Source organism: Nannospalax galili, unplaced genomic scaffold (genome assembly GCF_000622305.1).
Source record: "Nannospalax galili isolate Female #2095 unplaced genomic scaffold, S.galili_v1.0 scaffold328, whole genome shotgun sequence".
Taxonomy (NCBI): domain Eukaryota; kingdom Metazoa; phylum Chordata; class Mammalia; order Rodentia; family Spalacidae; genus Nannospalax; species Nannospalax galili.
The window spans coordinates 718,671-741,902 of record NW_008358342.1 but is presented as its reverse complement, the minus strand read 5'-3'; the positions used below and the strand labels follow the sequence as shown (position 1 = coordinate 741,902).

The window sequence follows — 23,232 nt, the reverse complement described above, 5'->3', positions numbered from 1 at the left end:
TGTGCCACCATGCCCTGTTTCTGATTTATTTTTCTTTTTTAAAAAATTTGTTTTAACTAATTAATTATTTAAAAAACTACTTATTATTTTTATTTTATGTGTCTGCATGTGTGTACGTACACCTGTGTTGGGCAATGCCCGAAGAGGTCAGAAGAAGGCGTCAGATCCTCTGGAATTGGAGTTAAAGGTGGTTGTTACCCACCATATCGGTGCTGGGAATCGAACCTGGGTCTTCTGCAAGAGCAGTTAGTGCTCTTAACCGCTGTGCCATCTTTCCAGCCCCCTGATTTACTTTTCTTAGTTCAGTAAGTTATGTAACATCCATCAGCCTGCAACTGATTAGGAAAACTACGTTTGCTTGTAATTATTTAATAATATGTCTACAGAGCCAAGTAGTGACTTAAGCCTTTTGTTAACTGCAAAGCAGAGAAATACCGCTTTCCTCAGCCACCAGGTTTAGGCGCGACCCAGGTTGATTTTGATTGGTTCATACACTGCACAAAGTCTCGTAACAATTACTAATGGCCAATATGGCTCCACAACTGGCTCCTGGAAGCCTCACAGACACGTGGCTACATAAGGCAGGGTGGAACGTGGGAGGACCTAGCTTTTCATTCCGCTAGAGGGCGCCAGCTGTTACTCGTTGCCAAAGGCTCGTTTCCCATAAAGCCTCCGAGCGACCAATCAATTGGCTTTCTCAATACCGCTTTCAAAGTCGGCGGGCCCTTTGCCCAATAGTAAAGCAGATACCGCCCAAACGCCAAGATTGATGGTAAGTTTCACTAATCATCTTATAGATCTTGAATATCCCCGCCTCCCGCGCGTGGGATTGATGATCCTTCCGACCAATAGGGAACGCCGGGTCGGCGGGTGGATGATCGCGGCTATCTGTAATGGCGGAGCGTGGCGGGGACGGGGGGGAAGGCGAGCGATTCAACCCGGGGGAGCTGAGGTAAGGGGCGCCTCCTTCGCTCACGTCTTGGTGCGCTGGGGTCCCAGGGACTGGAGCTGGCTGCGGAGATCCGAGGGGAGGGTGGACAGGAGCTGCGGCGGCCCGAAGCCGGACCGCGTGGGGCTGGTGAAGGGGGAAGAAGAAGGTGGCTTGAATGAGAGCCGGGCCGGGGCTGGGCCGCGGCCTCCTGTGAGCGGCTGGGCGCGCCTTTGTGGGGCCTTCGTGGGGCCCGCAGGCCGGGGTCGGCGCGTCGCTTTCGTCCGCCGTCCCCAGCCCGCCCCGGCTGAGCCAGCCCCGGCCTCCTTCCCTCCGCCGCCCCCGGCCTGGGCCGCCGAACCGCGGCCTTGAAGCCCTCCGCGGCCTCGCCTCCCCCATCCGTTACCTTTCTTAACCTCCTGTGGTCGTCTGCCTTTATCTGGTCTCCTTTCCCGATTCATTCTCGAACGTGGCGAATCGCAGCAGTGACCGTTTGTGGGGCCATGACTTCCCTTAGAGGCTCTCCCTGACTCTCACACCCCGGGGCTGGAGGAGTCGCAGGCTCGGATCGCAGGCCCCAGGCCAAAGGCAGTGTCGGGCCAGGAAACGCCTTTAGGGGTCGAGGCCGTAAAACCGGCAGAGTCTGGAATTTGAGTCCAGAAGGGGTTTGATCCTAGGCTGCCCGGGTCCCCTACTTGCGACCTCGCTACGCACGCCCTGGCCTTGCCGAGGGCAGTGACCTTTCTTCCTCTGAACCTTCAGGGCCTTTGCAGTTTGTGAATAAAATCTGATCAGGTAGACCAAGACATACATTATACATTCTTTTTGTAGTTGGTTTTGAGGCAAACAAAAAAAGTATTTTGTGTATGTACATTCTTTTTTTTCCTTGCAAGGGAATAATGGCATTTCATATACTCCGTTCCCATTCTGAATTGTGCCATTGTCAGCATTTCAGGGTGAAAACATAGTGTTGCTTTTGAAGACTCATTTTCTTGAGTTTAGAATGAAATTTTTTTCGTCTTTTTGAGACAGGGTCTCTCTGTAGCCCCAGCTCTCCTGGAACTCACGATGTAGACCAGGCTGGTCTTGAACTCACAGAGATCCGCCTGCCTCTGCCTCCCGAATGCTGGGATTAAAGACATGCCCCACCACGCCAGGCCCATAGAATGAAATTTTATAAGGAAATGAATATTAGTATTGCTTAGAAGAAGAAAATGGCTTTTAGGTTCAGAATTACACACAGAAATCCTCATTTCGGCAGGAATAAGATTTTGTCTTATTTCAGAGATGAATCTCAAATCTTTTAAAATCTCTCTGTGCAGTGAATGATCAGAATGCATTTTCAGGGTCTTCCAGTATTGGTAGAAAGTTTATTTTTGATTCTGATCTCAAGAGATTAGTTTTGGGTTTTAAGGAGTATTTTGGTGTCTTCAACTTTTCAGTAAGTAGTCTTGTAGACCTATTACTAATAACTTAGACATTATTCTCAAACTGATTTAAATAAGGCTTTACTTAGAGGGCCTATTGAAAATGTTTTGTACCTTAGGTATGGTGGTATACACCAGTAGTCACTCAGGAAGCTGAGACAGGAGGAAGGTGAGTTTTAGGCCAGTCTGGATTATAGGAGATCCTGTCTCACCTCTCTGCAGAGCACAGTGTAGAGATGTTGGTATTTCTCATGGTTTATAAATTAGCCATGTGTATGGCTGCTTTGATGGCAGAACTTGGGCTTTGTTTTGCATTTGTGTTCTGGATATATTTCATGTGGAGTCCATTATAATGCTTGAGAAATAAGGTGTTTAGTAGATAAATGGTAAATAAATGGAGATGGAAAATTGAGAGATGGTTACCTTATTGGACAGCAGTTATTAGTGATAATGTGACCGTTACTGGCCTAGCTCCTGGTAGTAAAGCCCAGAAAATGGTGTTTGTTCCCAAAGAGATTGCATTCAAATGAAGGTGGGTACAAATTAGAAACTAAGCCATTCCCCTCAAATGAGAGAATTGGCTTGCAAGTGTGAATGAGCATTGGGTAGATAGATGGTTGGACTGGTTTGGACTAAAAGCTAGGTCTCCTCAAACTCAGTTTTGTAATTTACCCCCCTTTTGTAAGTGGGTGCTGGGAACCCAGGTCCACTGTAAGAGCATCCTGTGCTCTTAACCACTGAGCCATCTCTCCAGCCCCATGATTACCCTTTAAACTTGCTTGAGATTCTCCACATCACAGTTTAATTCTGGCACACCAAAAAATCTGAATAACCAATGTGCCTTTTAGGAGAACAAGATTATAGAATATATAAATGAGTTAAAAACTACTATTCCAAGTATAGTTAATCAAATGATCCTGTGCTCCGAAGGTTAAGGGTGTGAGTCAAAAACGGTGATTACAGAGGGAATATTAACTGTGTAAGAATAACCAGGTCTTTTTGCAAATTACATGCACTTTCAAAAGGCAGACAGACAGCAGTGTACTTAAGGAATATCTTTGATGAGGGGATTTATTTGCATGTACGCAGGTGCACATATGTACATGTGTATGCAGGCAAGAAATCAACCTCAAGTGTCATTCTCCAATCACCCTTAAGGCACAAACCACAGAAACATTCTGTTTTAGCCTGAGTTAAGAATTACCTTAATCTTAGATATCCTTTCTGTCTGCCTTTCCTTTTTCAAAAATCTACATTGTTTCTTTCTCTTTCTTTGGAACATCACTCCTCCTGCTTGTAACTTTAAGCATTCAGACTCTAGAACCAAGAAAAGCCATATCAGAGCTCTGTTTTTTTTCAGGCTACTTAACATAATTTCCAAGTCTAAATTTAATCTGATATAAATGAATGGAGATTTCAAATATAGGCTACCTCATATTTCAAGTAAATGAGATAATCCCTGTCAAACATCTTAGGATAATACCAAGCACACAATAAGTCACTTTATCATTATTTTTAATCACCCCCAAAATCTCACACAGTGGTTTTACCTGTAAAAGGCAATTAACTTTCTAGATTTTTGTCTTAAAGCCTGTCATTAAAAGAAAACACAAGCCGGGTGTGGTGGCGCACGCCTTAATCCCAGCATTTGGGAGGCAGAGGCAGGTGGATCTTTGAGTTCAAGGGAAGCCTGGTCTACATAGTGAGTTCCAGGACAGCTGTGGCTGCAGAGAGACCCTGTCTCAAAAAGACAAAAACAAACAAACAACAAAAAAAGAACAACACAGTTCATATAATCTCCTCCTTCAATAGCCTAAAGTTGCTGTTTTCTGATATCAGTTATGTGTAGACCATGTGCTAAGATCTTTCTATATAAACTCTCAACTATCACCTCACTGAAACCTGCAGTGAGGTGAAATAACAGATCAAGTACTTGGAACAGCAATTCACACAGAAATGCCATTAGTGCTGTGGCTACATGAGCATTAGTAAGTCTTAAGTGGTATGAAACTTAGTAACAGTTACTAATATTACATCAGTTATTATCACCTAGCTGCTTATCAGGCCCCATTTAACCTAGACCTTGTGGACTTTTCCGTACTCCAATATTACATCAGTTATTATTACCTAGCTGCTTATCAGGCCCCATTAACCTAGACCTTGTGGACCTTTCCAGACTCCAGTATTTCTGATCAATAAATACATCAGCATCATTATTTTGAAACCTCTGTTCTTATTTCTAGCTCCCTCAGCTTGGAGTGGTCTTCCCATACCTTTATATGACTGGCTTCTCATTATTCAGACTCAGTTCAAATGGCACCCCAAATTGTTCCCCACCTCTAGCCTCTCACAGCCCCTTTCTGGTCCATCATCCAACTGGAGTTTTCAATTACAACAAATACTACAAAGCACTCTACCACTTACTTGTTTACTTTTGTATTACCTTTACCCGTCAGTATACAGCTCGTCAGTACATTGATGGTCTGTACTATTATTTAATAATGATTTACAGCCGTCTGTTAACTCCAGATCTAGGGTATCTGACGCTCTCTTATGACCACTTCGAGCATTTCATGACACAGATGCACTTATATATATGCAGGCAATACACTCATATACATGAAATAAAAATAATAGATGAAATATTTTAAAGGGTGCTCATAAGCAGAGTTGAAAATGTAGGAAAGTTGTAAAGAATTCAGACTGATGAGAGAATATAATCATGGTTATTATTATTAGTGTGTGCATGTATGTGTGTGTGAATGCACTTGTGGAGACCAGACGACAACCTTGGATGTCATTCTTAGAAAGGCCATCTACCTCCTTTGAATCTCACTGGCCTCAACAATTAGACTGGTTGGCCAGCAAGTGTTGGGATTACAGGTGTTGCACTGCTGTGCTTGGGTTTTTTATGTGGGTTCTGGGGAATCAAATTCAATAGAAAGCACTTTACTGACTGAGCTGCCTCCAGCCTGTGATTGTTTTCAAATACTCATGAAGAATGTAATTGCTTATCTTTTTGAGTTTGGAAAAGTGGACGTATACTGCATGTATAATGTTGAGACTTATAGTAACTACTGGGAAGATCTGGATAGGTACTCTGATTGACTATGGCAATTGTAGTTTGATAATTTTTTTTTTTTTTTTTGAGATTGGGGGGTCTTGTTCTATTGCCCAGACTGGCTTCAAACTTGTGATTCTCCTGCCTTAGTCTTCAAAAATATCTACAGTAGCTAGGATTATAGGTATTAACCATTATTCCTGACAGTAGTAAAAATAACATTCTTTGTATCCTACTTAGACAATAGCTTTGGTACAGTATTGCCTAGGTATTCATTTTTTTCATGCAACAGTTGTTTATGAGCCCTATTATGTCTAGACCTATCAATGTGCTGGGAGCACAGTGAACAGAATTCTACTCTGAAAGGGGCTTAAATGACACAGTGGCATTTTGATTTATTGCTGAACCAACAGTGTGGCCTTGGGCAAGGTATTTCACTTCTGGGGAAATTAAAGTCCTCGCTTATAAAATCAGACTAATAATAGTATCCACCTCATAGAACTGTTACTATGACTGAGTGACTTAATATTTGAAAAGCATAGTGTATTACCTGGTACATAGTCAACACTTAAAAAATACTTTTTTTTTTTTGGTCTTTTTGAAACAGGGTCTCCCTGTAGTGCCAGGTGGCCTGGAACTCACTGTGTAGACCAGGCTGGCCTTGAACTCACAGAGGTTCTCTTGCCTCTGCCTTCTGAGTGCTGGGTCTACAGACGTGCGCCACCACACCCAGCAAAAAATACTTTATTTCATTTTAATTTTATGTGTATATGAGTGTTTTGCCTGCAGGTATATAAGTGTACCACGTGCGTGTCTGGTACCCCTAGAGGCCAGAAGAGGATGTAAGGTCTCTTGGAACTGGAGTTAAAGATGATAGACTCCATGTGGGTCCTGGGAACTGAACCAAGGTCCTCTGAAAGAGCAATAAGTGCACTTACTGATGCATCTCTCCACCTCTGTAGTCCACACATTTTTTTGGTCTTTTTTAGAGACAGGGTCTCTCCGTAGCCCCACCTGGCCTGGAATTTGCTATGTAGACCAGACTGGCCTTGAACTCATAGAGATCCGCCTGCCTCTGTCCCCAAGTGCTGGGATCAAAGGCGTGCACCATCATACTTTTAGGGTCATTTTTTTAACCACTTAGGGGAGACGATAAATACTACTTACTGCTCAAATGCTGTGGAGAGAGTACACTAGCACGTGTAGCTAGAGCGTGAGGGCTGGGTAGAGTGTACTGAAGGGAAGGCTTCTTCAGATGCATAGCATACCAGGTGTCTATGCCTTCCATTCTTTTTTATTTAAATTTGTGTGTGCCACATCATGCACATGGCAGTCAGGAGACATCTTGCAGGAGTTGGTTCTCTCCTACCATATGGGCTCCAGGGATCAAAACTCAGGCCATCAGACTTGGTGGCAAGTGCCTATGCCCTTTGAGCCATTTCATCAGCCCTCTACCCTCTTTTAAAAAACTTTTGTGTTTGGAATTTCAAACTTAAAAAAGTTATAGAAATGAAGATTGGACACTTAATATTTTACCTCTTTTGCTTTATTTGTATGTATGCATGTTCTTTTTAACATTGAGCTGTTTGTAGGTGAGATGCACATATTTGTAGCATTTCCCCCCTAAATAAACTTTAATGTGTATTTTCTATAAATATATATTTTTATGCCTAACTATAGCTCAGGTATCTATGAGTTTAATGATCCTTTATTGAAAGTTGATCCTATTACCTTCTTCAGAGTGCTGCCTCCCTCTAGTGAGAGTCGTTAGAGTTAGTGTTGTGTCATATCTCTTCCCCTTTCTCTAATCTGGAACATTTTCAACAATTTGCTTTTGTCTTTTCCATATAACACTGGTATTTCTGGAGAATATGCCCTCCAGAACATTTTTTTAAAAAAATTATCTACGCATGAATTTGGTCAGGAAAACTTGGGGAGGAGTTGGTTTCTCTCCTTTTCCTCATTTTCTCCTACCATGTGGGTCCTGGGATCAAACTCAGGTTGTTAAGCTTGGCAGCAGGTGCCTTTATCTGATGAGTCTTCTCACCGGTCCCTAGAACATACTTTTTTTAATTAAAAATTTTCAAATTTTATGTGTATGAGTGTTTTGCCTGCATATATGTAAGTACACTTGTGTTGTGCAGTGCCTGCAGAAGTAAGAAGAAGATGTCAGATCCCTTGGAACTGGAGTTATGGTTGGTTGTTAGCTGCAATGCCAGTGCTAGGAATTGAACCTGTATCCTCTGTAAGAGCTGCCAGTGCTCTCAACTGCTGAGTCATCATTCCAGCCCCCCAACATTCTTCATTGTTTTTCTAGCATTTATTCATTATTTTAAAATATTTTTATTTATGTGTATGAGTGTATTGCCTGAATGCATATAAGTGCACTGGTGTCAGTTAGCTGCCATGTGGGTGCCGGGAATTGAACCCTGGTCCTCTGCAAGAGCAGTCAGTGCTCTTAACTGCTGAGCCATCTCTCCAGCCCTCTAGTATTTATTCATTATTAGATTGAGGTTCTATAGGCTTTGTTGGGATATGTGTTATCTATCTGTTCTTAGATAATATTTTGAAAATTTTCTGATCAGTGTTTTTTTTTTTTCTACCTTGTGACTGTACATACTGTGGGAAGGGAAGAAATTTTAAAGTCACCTAAATGTCCTTCCTTATCCTCATTCTCACTACTGTGGTTTTCACCATTGTGGTTGCAAAATAATGGCTTTCTACCAGGTGTGGTGGCACACGCCTTTTGTCCCAGCACTGGGGAGGCAGAGGCAGGCGGATCTCTGAAATGGAGGCCAGCCTGGTTTACCTAGCAAGTGCCAGGCCAACTGGGGCTACAGGGAGACCCTGTCTCAAAAACACCGGAAAAAGATTAATAATAATGACTTTCCAATTCTGTTGCATTTAAGAGCCCTTTAAAAGTGATGTAATTAGAATTTAGTAGTACTTTTGTAATTTTGAGAAAGAAAATGTTATTTGTTGTTTTCCCACAGGATGGCTCAACAACAGGCCCTGAGGTTCCGAGGCCCAGCTCCCCCTCCAAATGCAGTGATGCGAGGCCCTCCACCTCTTATGCGACCTCCTCCTCCATTTGGTATGATGCGAGGCCCTCCTCCACCGCCTCGGCCCCCCTTTGGACGGCCTCCTTTTGATCCCAATATGCCACCAATGCCTCCTCCAGGAGGAATACCTCCACCCATGGGCCCGCCGCACCTCCAGGTAAACAATCTAGAAAGCTGCCATTGCTTGGTTGACATACATATCAATATTATATGTACAAGTTTTGCCAAAAAAACTTGATTTAAAAATTTTTTAGTATTTTAATTTTTAAAAAATATTTTATTTATTATTTTTATTTTATGTGTATGAGCGTATTGCCTGCATGTATGTGAGTGCACTCGTGTTGTGCAGTGCCATGGAGGTCAGAAGAGGGCATCAGATTTCCCTGGAACTGGAGTTAAGGATGGTTCGTAGCTGCCGTGTGGGTGCTGGGAATTGAATGAGGGTCCTCTGCAAGAGCAGTCAGTGCTCTTAACCTCTGAGCCATCTCTCCAGCCCCTATTTTAATTTTTTAAGACTATTGTTTATTTACTTTTGAGACAGGGTCTCATTCATGTAGCCTTGGCTGGCTTGAAACTTGTTATGTAGACCAGGCTGGATTTGAACCCCTCACATAGATTCCGCCTTCCTCTACTTTTTCAGTGCTGGGAATAAAGGGGTGCACCACTGCTCCTGGCCCTTACTTTAAAAAACATTTTTATTTGTGTCTGTGTATGTGCATGTGAGGGTGCCCATGGAGGCCATAAGAGGGTGTCAGATCCTCTGGAGCTGTAGTTACAGATGGTTGTGAATCACTTGACATGGATGCAGGGAACTGACCTCTTAACTGCTGAGCTAACCCATATTTTTTATTTTTTTGAGATAAGGTCTCATCCTGTAGCTCAGGCTGACCTTGACTATGTAGCAATCCTCCTGCCTCAGCTTTCTGGGTGCTGGGATTGCTGACGTGCACCACTATACCTGGCTAAACTTATATATTAGCTGAAGGTTTATATATCCCTTTTCAGTATGAATTGAGGTCACAAAGGTATCAACTCTCAAGTGTCTACTTCGGGTACTATATTCTTTTAGTTTAAGTGTATACTGATGTTTTCTTAGTTTAACTTATACAGTTTTGAAACCAAGGAGATGATATCATTTGCTTTGTGTCAGCTTAGGTAATCGGTAATCAGCTATTCAAAAAACAGAAAAAGATAAATATAAATGTTTTATATTTATTTAAATATTAGAAAAAAATGAAGTTTTTTTACTGAGTGGACATTTAGGTCATTGTGCATTTAAGAACTGAATATTACAGAATGTAATGGGCTAATTAATGTACTCCTAATAGAAATGTATTCCATGTTGTGAAGTTAAGTAATCTCAAATGTTATGGTGCTGTTTTTGGTCTTGATGGTTAATTGTGTTGCTTTACATTAAACCCTCTGAATTATTTCTGGCTAAAGATATAGGAGACATGGGTTAGGTATTTTATATAGTTTGAATTTGTGCTGATGCTTGAGGAACAAAAACGAGTTCAACAAAACGAATATGGGAAAGAAAATACTTTGGGGAAACTGGACTTCAGTTCCATTATCCGTTTTAAGATGCTTTGGGTAATGAATTTTAATGTTATATATTATTTATAAATTGTAGAAGAAATATTTTTATCCCTATTCAAAATGTAGCCCAGATGCTCACTTTTAATTGAGAAACATTCTTATACACAATGCAAACTTAACTTGAAGACTACTTAGTTAAAGAGTTGAGGCATATGTATTAGAAAAAAGAAGCAACTTTTCTGCTTAAAATACAGCTTTGCTTGGGATTTTGTGTCAGTAGTCTTTGAAGAATGACAGTGAAGGAATTTTCCGATACTATTGACTAGTGGCAACTCTGGGAAGTTAAAAGTATTGTATTATTGCTGAGTTGAATTCTACTTTTTCTACTAAGAAGTGGGCTAGGAAGCTCGGAGTAGGGAGTATAGCTTAATGCAAAGACTGAGTAATCTCCCTAGTGTCCCAAAACAAATGGAAACAGAACAGATAAAGTAGAAAATGGGATGGGTAATTATTTTGTGTAATTTTTTTTTTCATTTTCTTTTTGTCCTTATTTTTTTGATCTTTTTGAGACAGGGTCTCCTGTAGCCCCAGCTAGCCTGGAAGTTCCTATGTAGACCAGGCTGACCTCAAACTCACAGAGAGTCACCTGCCTCTGCCTCCCAAGTGCTGGGACTAAAGGTGTGTGCCACCATGTCTGACATAGTGTTTTTTTTTTTTTTTTTTTTAAAGTAATCCAGCACCTAGTGAATGAAAAATGCAATAAATTATAAAGAACATAAAATTCACCCTTGATGCTGTAACCTAGAATTAGCTACTGTGGTAGTATTTTTGACATTCTTGTTAGTAGCAGTATTTATTACCAATTATTTTGCTTTGGCAATAGCTGAATATATTTGAACTGACAAAAACTTTGTTCTTTTATAGTTCTTTACTTTTGGATTGAAGCAGTTAGTAATAACTTGAGGGAAATAAGGTAATTTATGTGACCATAATTGTTTTTGTGACTCATCAGAGACCACCTTTCATGCCTCCACCCATGGGAACTATGCCTCCTCCTCCGGGTATGATATTTCCACCAGGAATGCCTCCTGTGACTGCTCCTGGCACTCCAGCACTGCCTCCCACTGAGGAGATATGGGTTGAAAATAAAACTCCAGATGGGAAGGTAAATTACAAAATCTATTTTCATGGTAAAACAGTGAAACTTAAGAACTCTGGTAGATTGAGGTTGTAGTATCCCTGTCAGTTAAGAATAAGCCTCAACAACAACAAATTAAAAAACAAAACAAAGCAAAAAACAAAGAATGAGCTTTAAGTAAGAGCTGGGTCGTACTCTGGGAACAGCTGGCTGGATTGGTTTCATGGAGTGCTAACATAATGTTTACCTGTGATTCTGGAAGCTTGTGTTTTAAATTACGTGTCGCGGATTCTGAAGACTATTTACATTTTGGGATTCACTAGCAGAGCTCAGCATATAGTTGATTTCATAGCCAAAACTACAGTGTAAAGGATACAAAACAAAAATAACAAAGGGAAAAGCGTGCATGAGGTAAGATATGAAGGAAAATAGTTGCAAGCTTCTAAGAATCTTCTGAAGGAATAGAACAGTATATGCTTAATTTCCTCAGAATGGAATGTGTGCACACATGTGAAGTATTTTCTACCAGCAAGCACACCTAAGTTTTCAGTTTTTTATTTGAGGTTAGTCATTATTGGTACCTGTCTTAACATATTCCAAAATTCTAGACTCCCAGAAGGAAAGCAGACTATCAGCATAAACTATTATTTGCATACATGGTTTAGGCATAGTGAGCAATTTTTATTAGGGAGGGAGTAGTAGTGACCCTTCTGAAGTACAAGCTCCCAGAACATAGCCAGAGGCCAGTTTTTTTCAGCAGGGCTTTCCAAGAAGAGCAGTCTCAGGCCTACTATGTTAAGTTTGCACACAGAACATGACATTGATTTCTGGTTTTGCTCTATAGAAACTCATACTATATGAGTGTTTTGTACTTCTTAAGTTATTTTAAGATCTCTTTTGAAACAAAATATAGTTGCATTATTTTTAATAATAGTTGTAAGGTTTTGTGCATATCAGTACTTTTTTTCCTTCCTCGCAGGTTTATTATTATAATGCTCGAACACGTGAATCTGCATGGACCAAGCCAGATGGAGTTAAGGTTATTCAGCAGTCAGAACTGACGCCTATGCTTGCAGCCCAAGCGCAGGTTCAGGCCCAGGCTCAGGCGCAGGCCCAGGCCCAGGCGCAGGCGCAGGCGCAGGCGCAGGCCCAGGCCCAGGCCCAGGCCCAGGCCCAGGCCCAGGCTCAGGCGCAGGCCCAGGCCCAGGCCCAGGCCCAGGCCCAGGCCCAGGCTCAGGCCCAGGCACAGGCTCAGGCCCAGGCCCAGGCTCAGGCACAGGCACAGGCACAGGCACAGGCTCAGGCACAGGCCCAGGCTCAGGCCCAGGCCCAGGTGCAGGCACAAGTGCAAGCACAAGCAGTAGGAGCTCCCACCCCTACGACCAGTAGCCCAGCACCTGCAGTATCCACTTCAACATCATCATCAACCCCATCCTCTACCACATCTACTACGACAACTGCCACTTCGGTTGCACAGACAGTATCAAGTAAGTACCAGCCTAGCATTTTTTATTTATGGGCTTGAGAAACAAAAAGGAGCTATATTCTAAAATGATCCTTATATTTCCAGTATTGTCCTTGATGTTATTTAAAATCCATTTTTGACATTAAAATTTCTGAGAGAAAACTGGAAAATTTGCATGAGTTGAAGAAGTTACCTGCCCAGATTAGCTATTTTAATTGACCAACACCAATGACAAATGCTATGGTGATTATAAAATTGTGTTGGCCCTTACTTTACATACATAGTTTCCAAAATTTTCTAATTGGGGCAAAAATAATACATGTAAAATACAATAGTGTCCAAAGTTCCAGTGACTGTAGCAGGTGCAAGAATTTGAGAAATAGAAATGAGTGGGTAGATAGCATGGGTATTGAGATTTATGAAAGATAATGTTTGACTATATTCACAACTATAGTCACAAAATCCTTAGGAAAGGATTTTCAGGAAGAATGCATGAACAAAGGTCAATAAACAAGGATTAATGTTGTTTTGGGGATTGCTAGGAAAATTTTGAGCCAAGAGAATTTATTTTGATTAATACATTGATGAAAATTGAGCCTAGTTTATGAGTAATTTTGAGAATCAGGCAGATATTTGTTTGGTCCTGTATGAATGCAATATTTTGGAAGATTTTTTCAGGTGCTAATTTTGGGTAATATTGAAATTAGGAGATTTTCTTAGGAACTTTTCAGTAATCTTTTAGAGTTGATAGGTCCTAGATTAGGATGCAGGTAAATTCACTGAGGAGTGGGCTTAGAAGTATAAGAAAGGAAAGATGATTTTTTAAGCAAAAAACCATGGGCCCAAGAGTTAGATCTTAAAAAGAGGGACTCTTAAATGGCAGATTGGAAGGATCAAGACGAAGAGATGTATTTTTTTAAAAACTTATTTTGTATGTTGATGTTTCTTACTGAGTACAAGCCCAAAGTGAGACTGAGCCCACACGTATTTACATGATTTTGCTTATATGATTATTTGTTAATGCATTGCACTGACAGGATGCATAGATTTTCTTATGGGATGATTATAATTCATAATTGTTTTACTATCTTGATAATGGATAAGGAAAACAAGTCTATACTTTGTGCCTAGTAGCTTCAGGAATTTGAGAATCTATAGTGTAAGAACTGTGTATTAGAGAAATTTAATCTCTAATCAATATGAGAAACTGCAGAAGTAAGGTACATGTATGTGTTCATGTAATATGGATGAAGGTTGTTGATTTTTGACTTCCCCCTCCATGTCCAACTACTGCCCCACCAAGTCCCAGGGATTGAACCCAGGGGCCTTGTTCATACTAGGCAAGCACTCTACCACTAAGCTATGAACCCAGCCTGAAGACAGTTGTTAGACTTAATATTTTTTAGACAGACTGGAGGAAATAAATGAAACAGAAAAATGTAGATACTATTTTATGTTAAATTTTTTTGTAGCTAAGATGTATGTGAAAGTAAAATAGTTGTACTGGATTATAGTCTTTAGTTTGTAGTTTTCATGCTTCCAAAACTTGAGTGTCAAGGTAGAAAAGCCAGTGATTTATGGAGTAGGAGTACCTGTGATGCTAATGGGATCAGGGTATTAAAGGCAGTGTTGTACTATGTAGAAGCTCTTTGTTACTTAAAGTTTCTTCCTGATGTCTTGGGGAGGAGAATAGTAATATCTCATTTTTTTAAAGGGAAGTATTTATATAGATATTTTAATCATCCTCTCTCTATATATAATTTTTGTATCAAAGTACTCATAGCTGTCTTGAGATCATTAACTGTTGTACTAAAAATGCCATTTGCTGGCTAGTCCCCCACTTCCTGCTGTTTTTATTTAGAGGCCTTTATTCTAAAAGCAAAATAATAAAGTCAAGTTGTTTTTACAGCTTTTAAATAGTAATTTTTACATTGTGTCTGAGTATTGTGTTATCTTTTTATTTCACTTGATTCAGTATCATGAAGTATTATTCTAGTCTCGATATTTTCCTCTCTGCTGCATATTGTCAGTTACTTGTCATTTTTGTTATGATCTGAGACTGGGTTAAATGCTGTATGTTGAGATATAGAGCCTTAGTAGTTATTAGAGCAAATAGAATTACTAGGAAATTACTCATGAGTCTTAGGCATCATTCTTCCAGTTTACCATTTAATTCTTTGATTCTTTTGTATCTTTCCTCTAATTTTTTACATTATCTGCAATCCAATTGAGAAAACCCTGTTGTGGGAAGTAAGAGGAGTGACTTAAGTGAATGCTTTGCCATATCCATTGATCCTTTCCACGTGAAACTTTATATCCCTGTATACTCACTTTCCTGGCAGTAGTGCTTTGGATCGTAATTTTAGTAATTTGAATACAATTGTAATATTTTAAAATTTAATTCTGTGAACTGCAGTATAGACATGTGGGTATTTGGGACTAAAAATTCAAAATATGATTTTACTTCCAGTTGAGCATAAACTCATTTTGTGCAAGTTTATGGATAGTGATCATGAAGTCTACTTCTCAGGGAAACTGGGAAGAATAAATATATTGTCAGCTAAATGCTAATGCTAAATGGTGTATATATGGGACTGGGCAAATGTTGCATGTAATTTGTATTTTTCACACTGTTATAAAATTATATTAATATGATACTGTACCCTAAGGCTAGGTCTATGCTAGACCAACAATTCATTCCTGGGCCCCTGAAGATACTTGTTTGGCCCTGCTGTCTATTTAGCCAAGGTGAGTCCCTCATTAACAAGTATGAAATTGCTCACATCTTCCCAGCCTAAGTGAGTTTTTCATTTTTAGAAGCTAGAAGATGATCCTGACAGATTTTTGTTGTCAGATAGACAACATAGTAGAGTGGTTTGTATTAAACAGTGTGCTTTTACTCAGAATTGAAGTCACTTAAAGATTGGGAAAGCACTATTATTACTTGGTAAATTATTTTTACTATAATACAGGTAGAATTTGACACTTTATCTTTTTTATATCAATAAAAATCCAAATTATTTACTAGTGAGTTAACAATGAATTTTATCTGAAACTAGATGAGTTATGAATAAATAAAAGTTCTATTGAATGTGAGAACTAAAATCTTTAAAAGTGTAGTATGAAATACTTTTATCATTTTGATTTTAAATGCAATTACTAGGGATGAAGTATTTTATTTTTGATAATTAAAATCATTTTGGCAAAATCCAAGTTATCATCAGTTTTAGATTCACCTGGTCACACAGTGGAAACCTGCACTTAAGTTTTCTTTTTTTTTTAAATTTTGAAATAATCAAAGAAAGACCCACTATGTCTTTTATGAAATACTTTTATCATTTTGATTTTAAATGCAATTACTAGGGATGAAGTATTTTATTTTTGATAATTAAAATCATTTTGGCAAAATCCAAGTTATCATCAGTTTTAGATTCACCTGGTCACACAGTGGAAACCTGCACTTAAGTTTTCTTTTTTTTTTAAATTTTGAAATAATCAAAGAAAGACCCACTATGTCTTTTAATTCCATTTGTTCATATCTAGTCATTTTATTTGTATATCCCCTTTCCCTCTGTTATTGCTTGGATAGTTCCAGTAATGTGGTAATTGATTTTCCTACCTTTCTTTTCTTCTTATGTACTTGCCTGGATAATTCATCACGTGAACCCTGATTATTATTTTTTCATATAGAACCCTTTATTTACATTCATGAAATCACGAAAACAACATATGAACTTTCTTTAAAAAATTTCAAACTTGTAGTAATGCATATGTGGTAAAAAATGAGACATCTGTAGAGGTAGCTTGTTGATAATATACATTGGTTTATATTTTTCTACACCATTTTCTCCACATACGTGCTTCTCTTTCCCTACCTAGTAAATAAAGTGGAGACTTCCTGGCCTTTTATTTGAGTTCTACTCCTTTTTGCCTTTGGCCTGCCTTTCCACCCACAGGTGTGGCTCACTGGTTTTGTTGATATGCCTGAGGTTTCACTCGGTGAGTGCTTGCCTTCAGTTTTCCGAACGATTCACTGCTTTTTGCTCCATTCCTTTACTGAGATTTGTTTCACCACTTGCTTATTTTTCTCTTTTCATTCTCCGTTTTCCTTGTTGAAATCTTGACTCTTGAGGCATATTATCCCACTATAGAAATTTCTGTACCTTTCCCATATCTACTGAGTGGTCTTTGGGTCTTGATTATACTCTTGTACATTTTCCCACTTTATTTTGTGTTTTAGTTCATTAAAAAAAAATATTTCATTTAGCTGACTCGTCAAGCTTCTTTAATACAGAGTTTGTGACAAATTTCTTGCAGTGCATGGAATGGGCGTTTAAATACTGAATGAATGAATGGATGATGAATGAATACAGTAAAATGATTTATGAAGGAGTGATACATATTTTTGTTTTATCTTTTATCAGCACCCACAACACAAGATCAGACCCCAAGTTCTGCTGTTTCAGTTGCCACGCCTACAGTTAGTGTTTCAACTCCTGCTCCTACAGCCACACCTGTGCAAACCGTTCCCCAGCCGCACCCCCAGACGTTACCTCCTGCTGTTCCTCATTCAGTACCTCAGCCAGCAGCGGCAATACCTGCTTTTCCACCAGTAATGGTACCTCCATTTCGTGTTCCCCTTCCTGGCATGCCAATTCCTCTTCCAGGTAAACCGACAGATTATAGTCATTTTTATAGCTCTGTTTTCATATTGTCATTTTGTTCTCATGGGTCTGCTGCATTTGAAATTTGCCTTGAATCACCTGTGTGAAATGTTTTTGAAAGATTCATGGCTAACTGCAATTTTTTTTTCTTAAGTTTCTGTAAATGTCCTTTTTGTTGTTGTTGTTTACATGTCTTAAAATTATCACATTTAAAACCATACTTATTTTGGATTATAGCCTCAGTGAATAAAAGATTTTTTTTGTGTGTAACTGTTTTAAATATACTTTTAAAGAGATTGAGTCTATGAAGTTGATAAACTACAAGCTATAGCTAGCACAGATGGAATAGTTTATATACAGTGCACTGTATGTAACACATCACGTGCATTAATTCTTTTTAAGTTTTGCAACCGTCTTATGAGGTAGGTACACAGAGAGGTTAAAGTATTTGCCTGAAGTTACCTAGCTAAATGATGGTATTTGATCTGGTACCCTCGGGACCCAGACACCAAGGTCTTAATGACTCTCCTCTACTGGGAAGAAAATGTGAGTCACTTAAGTGTGAATAATTGATATAAAGCAGAAATCATGTTTCCTTCTAACATTTGTGAAGTACAACATGCATCATTTAAAAGTTTATTATGGCAAATTTGTGTGTATTATACAAGAAATTTAGACGAAAAGGAGTTAAACAATTTGTGAAGTAGAATTCTTCCTGTAGGGATTAAATAGTAGAGTATTCCGCATTCTAATTTGAGTCTGTTGTCAAATTCATTTATTTAATTCTTGATCCATGAGTCATTCTTCATGTGTTGTAATTGAAAATATTGATACCTTAGATAAGTCAAGTTTAAAAGGTTAGTTTGTAGTAAGGATGGGTAGAACTCTGGCTTCTGTCTATTATTTTCACACTTCTCCCACCATTACTGTTTGTATGACATCTTTGTAAAAATAGAGGTGTGATACAGCTACATTTAAATACTAATCATTTGCAGTAACCAAAAACTTATTTTTACATTATTGATATAGTGCTAGATAGTAAATGCCATGTATTTGAAGTATAAGAAATTCAAATCATTTAAAAGAGAATCAAGTTTTCTCTAATATTAAAGGATCACCCTTAAGTTAAATTTAAGACCAACCGAATTCTTTTCCTCTGTATATAATTTTTGTAGGAAAGTAAATGATAAATGGAGAGTAGCTTGCCTTTTGTCAAATGTTTTTTTTTTTTTTTTTTTTTTTTCCTTTTTTGTTTTTTTTTTAGACAGGATTTCCCTGTAGCCACAGCTGGCCTGGAACTTGCTATTCAGACCAAGTTGGCCTCAAACTCACAGAGATCTGCCTGCCTCTGCCTCCCAAGTGCTGGGACTAAAGATGTACACCACAATGCCAGGCCCAGAACCTTTTTCTTTTCTTTTAAAATTTGTCTATTTGTTTATTTATGTATTTTTGAGATAGTGCAGCCTAACCTAGAATTCACTAGTCTTAACTTTGACTATAACTTCATCTTGAAATCTTGGTCTGCTTTAGAGTTAAGGACAGTGTCAAGACCAGTTCTGGATTCTGAGCAAATTGAAGGAGTTGAGTGGTTAATCTGCAGAACAGACTGAGAGGCTGCATGATAATGCTGTTGAAATATTTTGAAAGGCCATCATTTGCAAGGACTGTTGTCTCCCTCTGCATGTTCTAGGAGCAGAGAAAGAGCAAAGATGCAGATTAGCGAAATTCTTTTTTGTGGAAAGTGGACTTTTGTCAGATTCTCTTAAGTTACAGCTGCATTCTCGTGCTACACATTCGTGCTACACATTCTTCCTTGACTTTCTTTGTATTTAAAAATTAAGGATAGGTGATGACTGTTTGACTCACGAAATCCAGGTGGTACTTCTGAAATTTACTGTAAAAAAGGCACTTAATAAACGGTAGCTACTAATGACATTTGTAGGTGAATTTTAAGAAAGCTTGATTTTTGTTGTTTTGGGGATTTAACTCAGGGATTTATGCTTGCTAGGCAAGTGCTCTACTAAGCTATATCCCCAGCCCAAGGAAACTTCAGTAGTTTTTAAGATGTTGTCCAAGATACCAAGATTCTTTGGAGGTTGTCATAACAGAAAGTGATAGTGGTTTAATATTATTTTTTTCCCTCATTATCCTCTTTAATTCAGTCCTAGAAGATACTCTAGTGAAAAGACCAAAAAACTTAACCTTTCCAAATCTTTGTTTGGCATTGACATACAATTAGATTCCTTATTTTCTCCCTTCTTTATTCCAACCCCACATTTAAGGTGAATAGGAAAGATTTACTTGTATGTTATTTATTTTGCAGTCTGAAATAGTCTTTGAAATAACATTGTCTGGCTCCAATTAGGATGATTAACAGATGATGAAACAAGATGAAGAAAAAGTAGTAAATTCAATGAAATAAAGGAGTAAGAAAGAGGTATAGAATTTGAGGACAGTAAATTAGATGAGGATTGTCGGATATATTTGTTTTCAAAACTAAAATCTTACTTGCAATTTTAGAAACTTACTGTCATTGACATCAGAATTATCCAAAATGCTAAGTGGAGCTTTCTAATTTCCTAATAGAGCATAATTTGAGGACAGCATAATTTGTAGGAAAATTGGACAAAAGCTCCCCTTTTTAAAAAGGTTAGTGATTTAGATACGTGATTTTTTTGTGTGTGTGAGTATTCATAAAATGCATGTAATACCTTGAGAGAAAGCCTTAAATTTATCTATTTAGCTTGTGAAGAAACAGAACCTTTTCGCATGGCCTGTTGATAGTCATTAGATGGAATAGATCCGTGTTGGCCCATTTGATTTTTAACAATGACACATATGTCTACATATGACTCAAATTTATTGAATCACTCCAAGTTAAATAGTGAAATCATTTTTTGAAAGATAGTTTTAGAGAGCAACCTTTGAATTAAATTCTCATATTCAGTATAGTCTTAAGTGAAGTGGTGGTTTAATAGGTTTGGTGGTCCTGCAGATGGACGAATTTCTACAGACTAATTTCTTTAATGAAATAGATTTTTCTGTTGCTTTGTTTCAACATTAGGGAAAATAAAGCTTTATGTATGACTTTAGTCAGCATGCTTTTATGATCCAGGGATTTTATTTGGTTTTAAAGTTATTAGTTTAGGATTAGTTTTCCTTTTTTGAAATACTAGTTAAGAAATTAAAGCCACTTTTCTAAATTTGGCAGTGTTTGTGTGTGTGTGTGGTGTGTATGTGTGTGTGTGTGCGTGTGTGTGTGTGAACGTAATTTACATTATTTAAAAATCTAGGAGCTAGTCTTGAATTAGGAGAGATTTTATTTTCCTGTCCTTTGAGGAAAATAGTTTGTTAGTATTTTCAGTTTTTACACGTGCCAAACTAAGTTTAGCTTTTTTCAACTGAAAAAAAGAACAAATTATTTTCCTTACATTCTTCAGAATTTTCCTTTAAAAACATTTTAAAATTCACATTTAATTTTTGAATTTCCACCATCAGTTTTCTAGCTTTTTATTCTTTTATCACCATTATAATGCATCATGATGATCCTTGATACCTCTCAGAACTGTATGTTAATATCCATTCTTTAATAGAAGTAGTACTTTAATAAGCCTAAGTGATAGAGGTTTCTACAGCTACCAGCTGACAGCAATAAAAGGGACGAAGTGTTTCTTAGTTTCCGCCTTCTATAGTGTCCGTGTTTGTGGTGTTCCATGTAGCAGGTTCTACATAAGACTATTTTGGCACTAGTTGAATGCTACTTTCTCCATCTTTGCTCTTCTTTAAACTATTATTTGAATCCATTTCATACCTTATTTTCTTCCTGTTCCTTCTGCCTTCTCTGTTCTTTTCCTTTTCTACTTTTGCATAGTTTGTGCCCCTTTCTTCAGCTCCAGCCTGTAGTTTCAACTTGGCAGCAGCATAGAAAACGTATCTAGTCAGTGCAGTGCTGCATGCACCTGCCTTTTACTGGCATGTAAGCAACTGCAGCTGGGGTCGATGTCCCGTGGGAAAATTTCCCACGTAATTTGTTACATAGGTTTAAGGAAGGGGTTTTCTTGTGTTCAATTTAGACTCAGACTCCTTCAAATATCAGAGCTGGTAGGTAATTGATGTTATGGCTTAGAAATAGAGTCATTGGATTTGGCACTATTTCCCACAAAATGTCAAACAGAAATTTTACTCCATTCTTTGTCTTTTTCATTGGAAATAGCATTCTAAATGGTAGTGGTAAATTATCTCCCTGAATCCCAGTGGTAGCTGACATACAATGGCAGCTTTCCAACCAATGCTTGCTTATCCATTTTACAGGTGTAGCAATGATGCAAATAGTCAGCTGCCCGTATGTAAAGACAGTCGCTACCACCAAGACCGGTAATTTTTAAAACCATCTTAGTTTGTTTTGTCTGTAAGTTGGCATGGTAGTGAATGTTGTTGTTTATCCTTTTATTTTTTTGCCCTAGTGAGTGGATATTTAAAAATATTTTTCTTTTTAATGAGCAGTTTAAATGCAGTTGTCATATTTGGCCAACACTTCAATTTCCCAATTGCCTCTAGTATTAGCTTCTTTGGTTCACAAAAGCAAATAAGGTTAGATCACTTTATATCTTAATTTATGTAATAAGTGTAAACAACTTCATTCTCATATTCATAACATTTAACTTTACTTTTGATGTATGTTTTTAAGTTAAATATAAAAATTCATTTCCATGTGTAAAGTGATGTGATTATGCTTGCATGCTAGTGAATATATGTGTGTGAATATTTGAATATATAACGTGTTTATGTTTCAAAGTTATGGAAGTAAGACAACTACCTGGAACTTAGATTCAAGGATTTTGTTTTCAATTTTAATTCTTTTATCCTTTTTTTAATATTATTTTAAATATCTGCTTATTTAGCAGTATTGTAAAAAAATTTTTTTGGCTTATGTTAAAAACAGAAGCCCATTTTATTTTTTAAGAAAGGAATAAACTGAGAGTCTACATGGATAAATGACTTTAAACCAATGATATTTGATTAACTCAGCCATTTTATTTTAAAACAGAGTTTTTATTCAGATCCTTTTTTAGAAGTAGGAAATAAGTTTTCCCCAGTAATTATGCTCAGTGCATATGTTATCATTTCATTAGAATTTGAGAAATTGTTAAGTGTATTTCTATTCTTAGTATATCATGATTCTTCTCATTTAGATATTGTCATAAAGGATCCCTGGATTTTTGACTGTTCTTAGATACTTCTTGGATTGAATTTCTGCATTCAATTGACTATTAGAATTAAAGACCAAGGAAATAAAGTACTACTTAAATCACCATTTATATACTGTTTTTTTCCCAGTTTAATATTTAATAGGAAGATTTAGCTCATACTCTTTTGGTATTATAATTTAATACTTGGATCTGATTTTTTTTTTTTTTTAATTCTTTTTTTAGGTGTATTACCAGGAATGGCTCCTCCTATAGTACCCATGATCCATCCACAGGTTGCAATTGCAGCTTCACCTGCTACCTTAGCTGGAGCAACAGCAGTTTCTGAGTGGACAGAATATAAAACAGCAGATGGGAAGACGTATTATTATAATAATAGAACATTAGAATCAACGTGGGAAAAACCTCAGGAACTAAAAGAAAAAGGTATAGTTGTTTTGAGACTCAGAACTTAGTATGAAGTATTATAATTAGAATGTTATTTAAAAATCATATTTTGTGCCAGGCGTGGTGGTGCACGTCTTTAATCCCAGCACTTGGGAGGCAAAGATAGGTAGATCTCTTGAGTTCAAGGCCAGCCTGGTCTATATAGTGAGTTCCCTGTAGCCAGCTGGGGCTACAGGGAGACCCTGTCTTAAAAACGCCAAAAAAAAAAAAAAATAAAAAAAAAAAAAAAAACACAAAAACACAAACATTTTGTGTCAAAAAAAAAAAAATAAAAAATATTCAAGAAAAAATGAA

General features: G+C 37.9%; 1 protein-coding gene across 9 annotated transcripts in view; it reads left to right on the top strand.

Moving 5' to 3' along the window:
* Positions 1-830: 830 nt before the first annotated feature.
* Tcerg1 (transcription elongation regulator 1) overlaps positions 831-23,232 on the top strand; it is a 68,601-nt gene continuing 46,199 nt past the window's right edge. For 5 of the 9 annotated variants that reach the window (XR_003847560.1, XM_029557920.1, XM_029557918.1 and 2 more), the window contains exons 1-7: positions 831-952; positions 8,410-8,635; positions 11,030-11,182; positions 12,135-12,642; positions 17,045-17,287; positions 21,596-21,658; positions 22,717-22,917. Coding sequence is in view for 8 of the 9 variants with exons in the window: in XM_029557920.1 (XP_029413780.1) it covers positions 894-952; positions 8,410-8,635; positions 11,030-11,182; positions 12,135-12,642; positions 17,045-17,287; positions 21,596-21,658; positions 22,717-22,917 (1,453 nt within the window). In the remaining variant the exon portion in view is untranslated. The remainder of the gene's footprint in view (positions 953-8,409; positions 8,636-11,029; positions 11,183-12,134; positions 12,643-17,044; positions 17,288-21,595; positions 21,659-22,716; positions 22,918-23,232) is intronic. The other 4 variants (XM_029557924.1, XM_029557922.1, XM_029557921.1 and 1 more) reach the window with 2 other exon arrangements.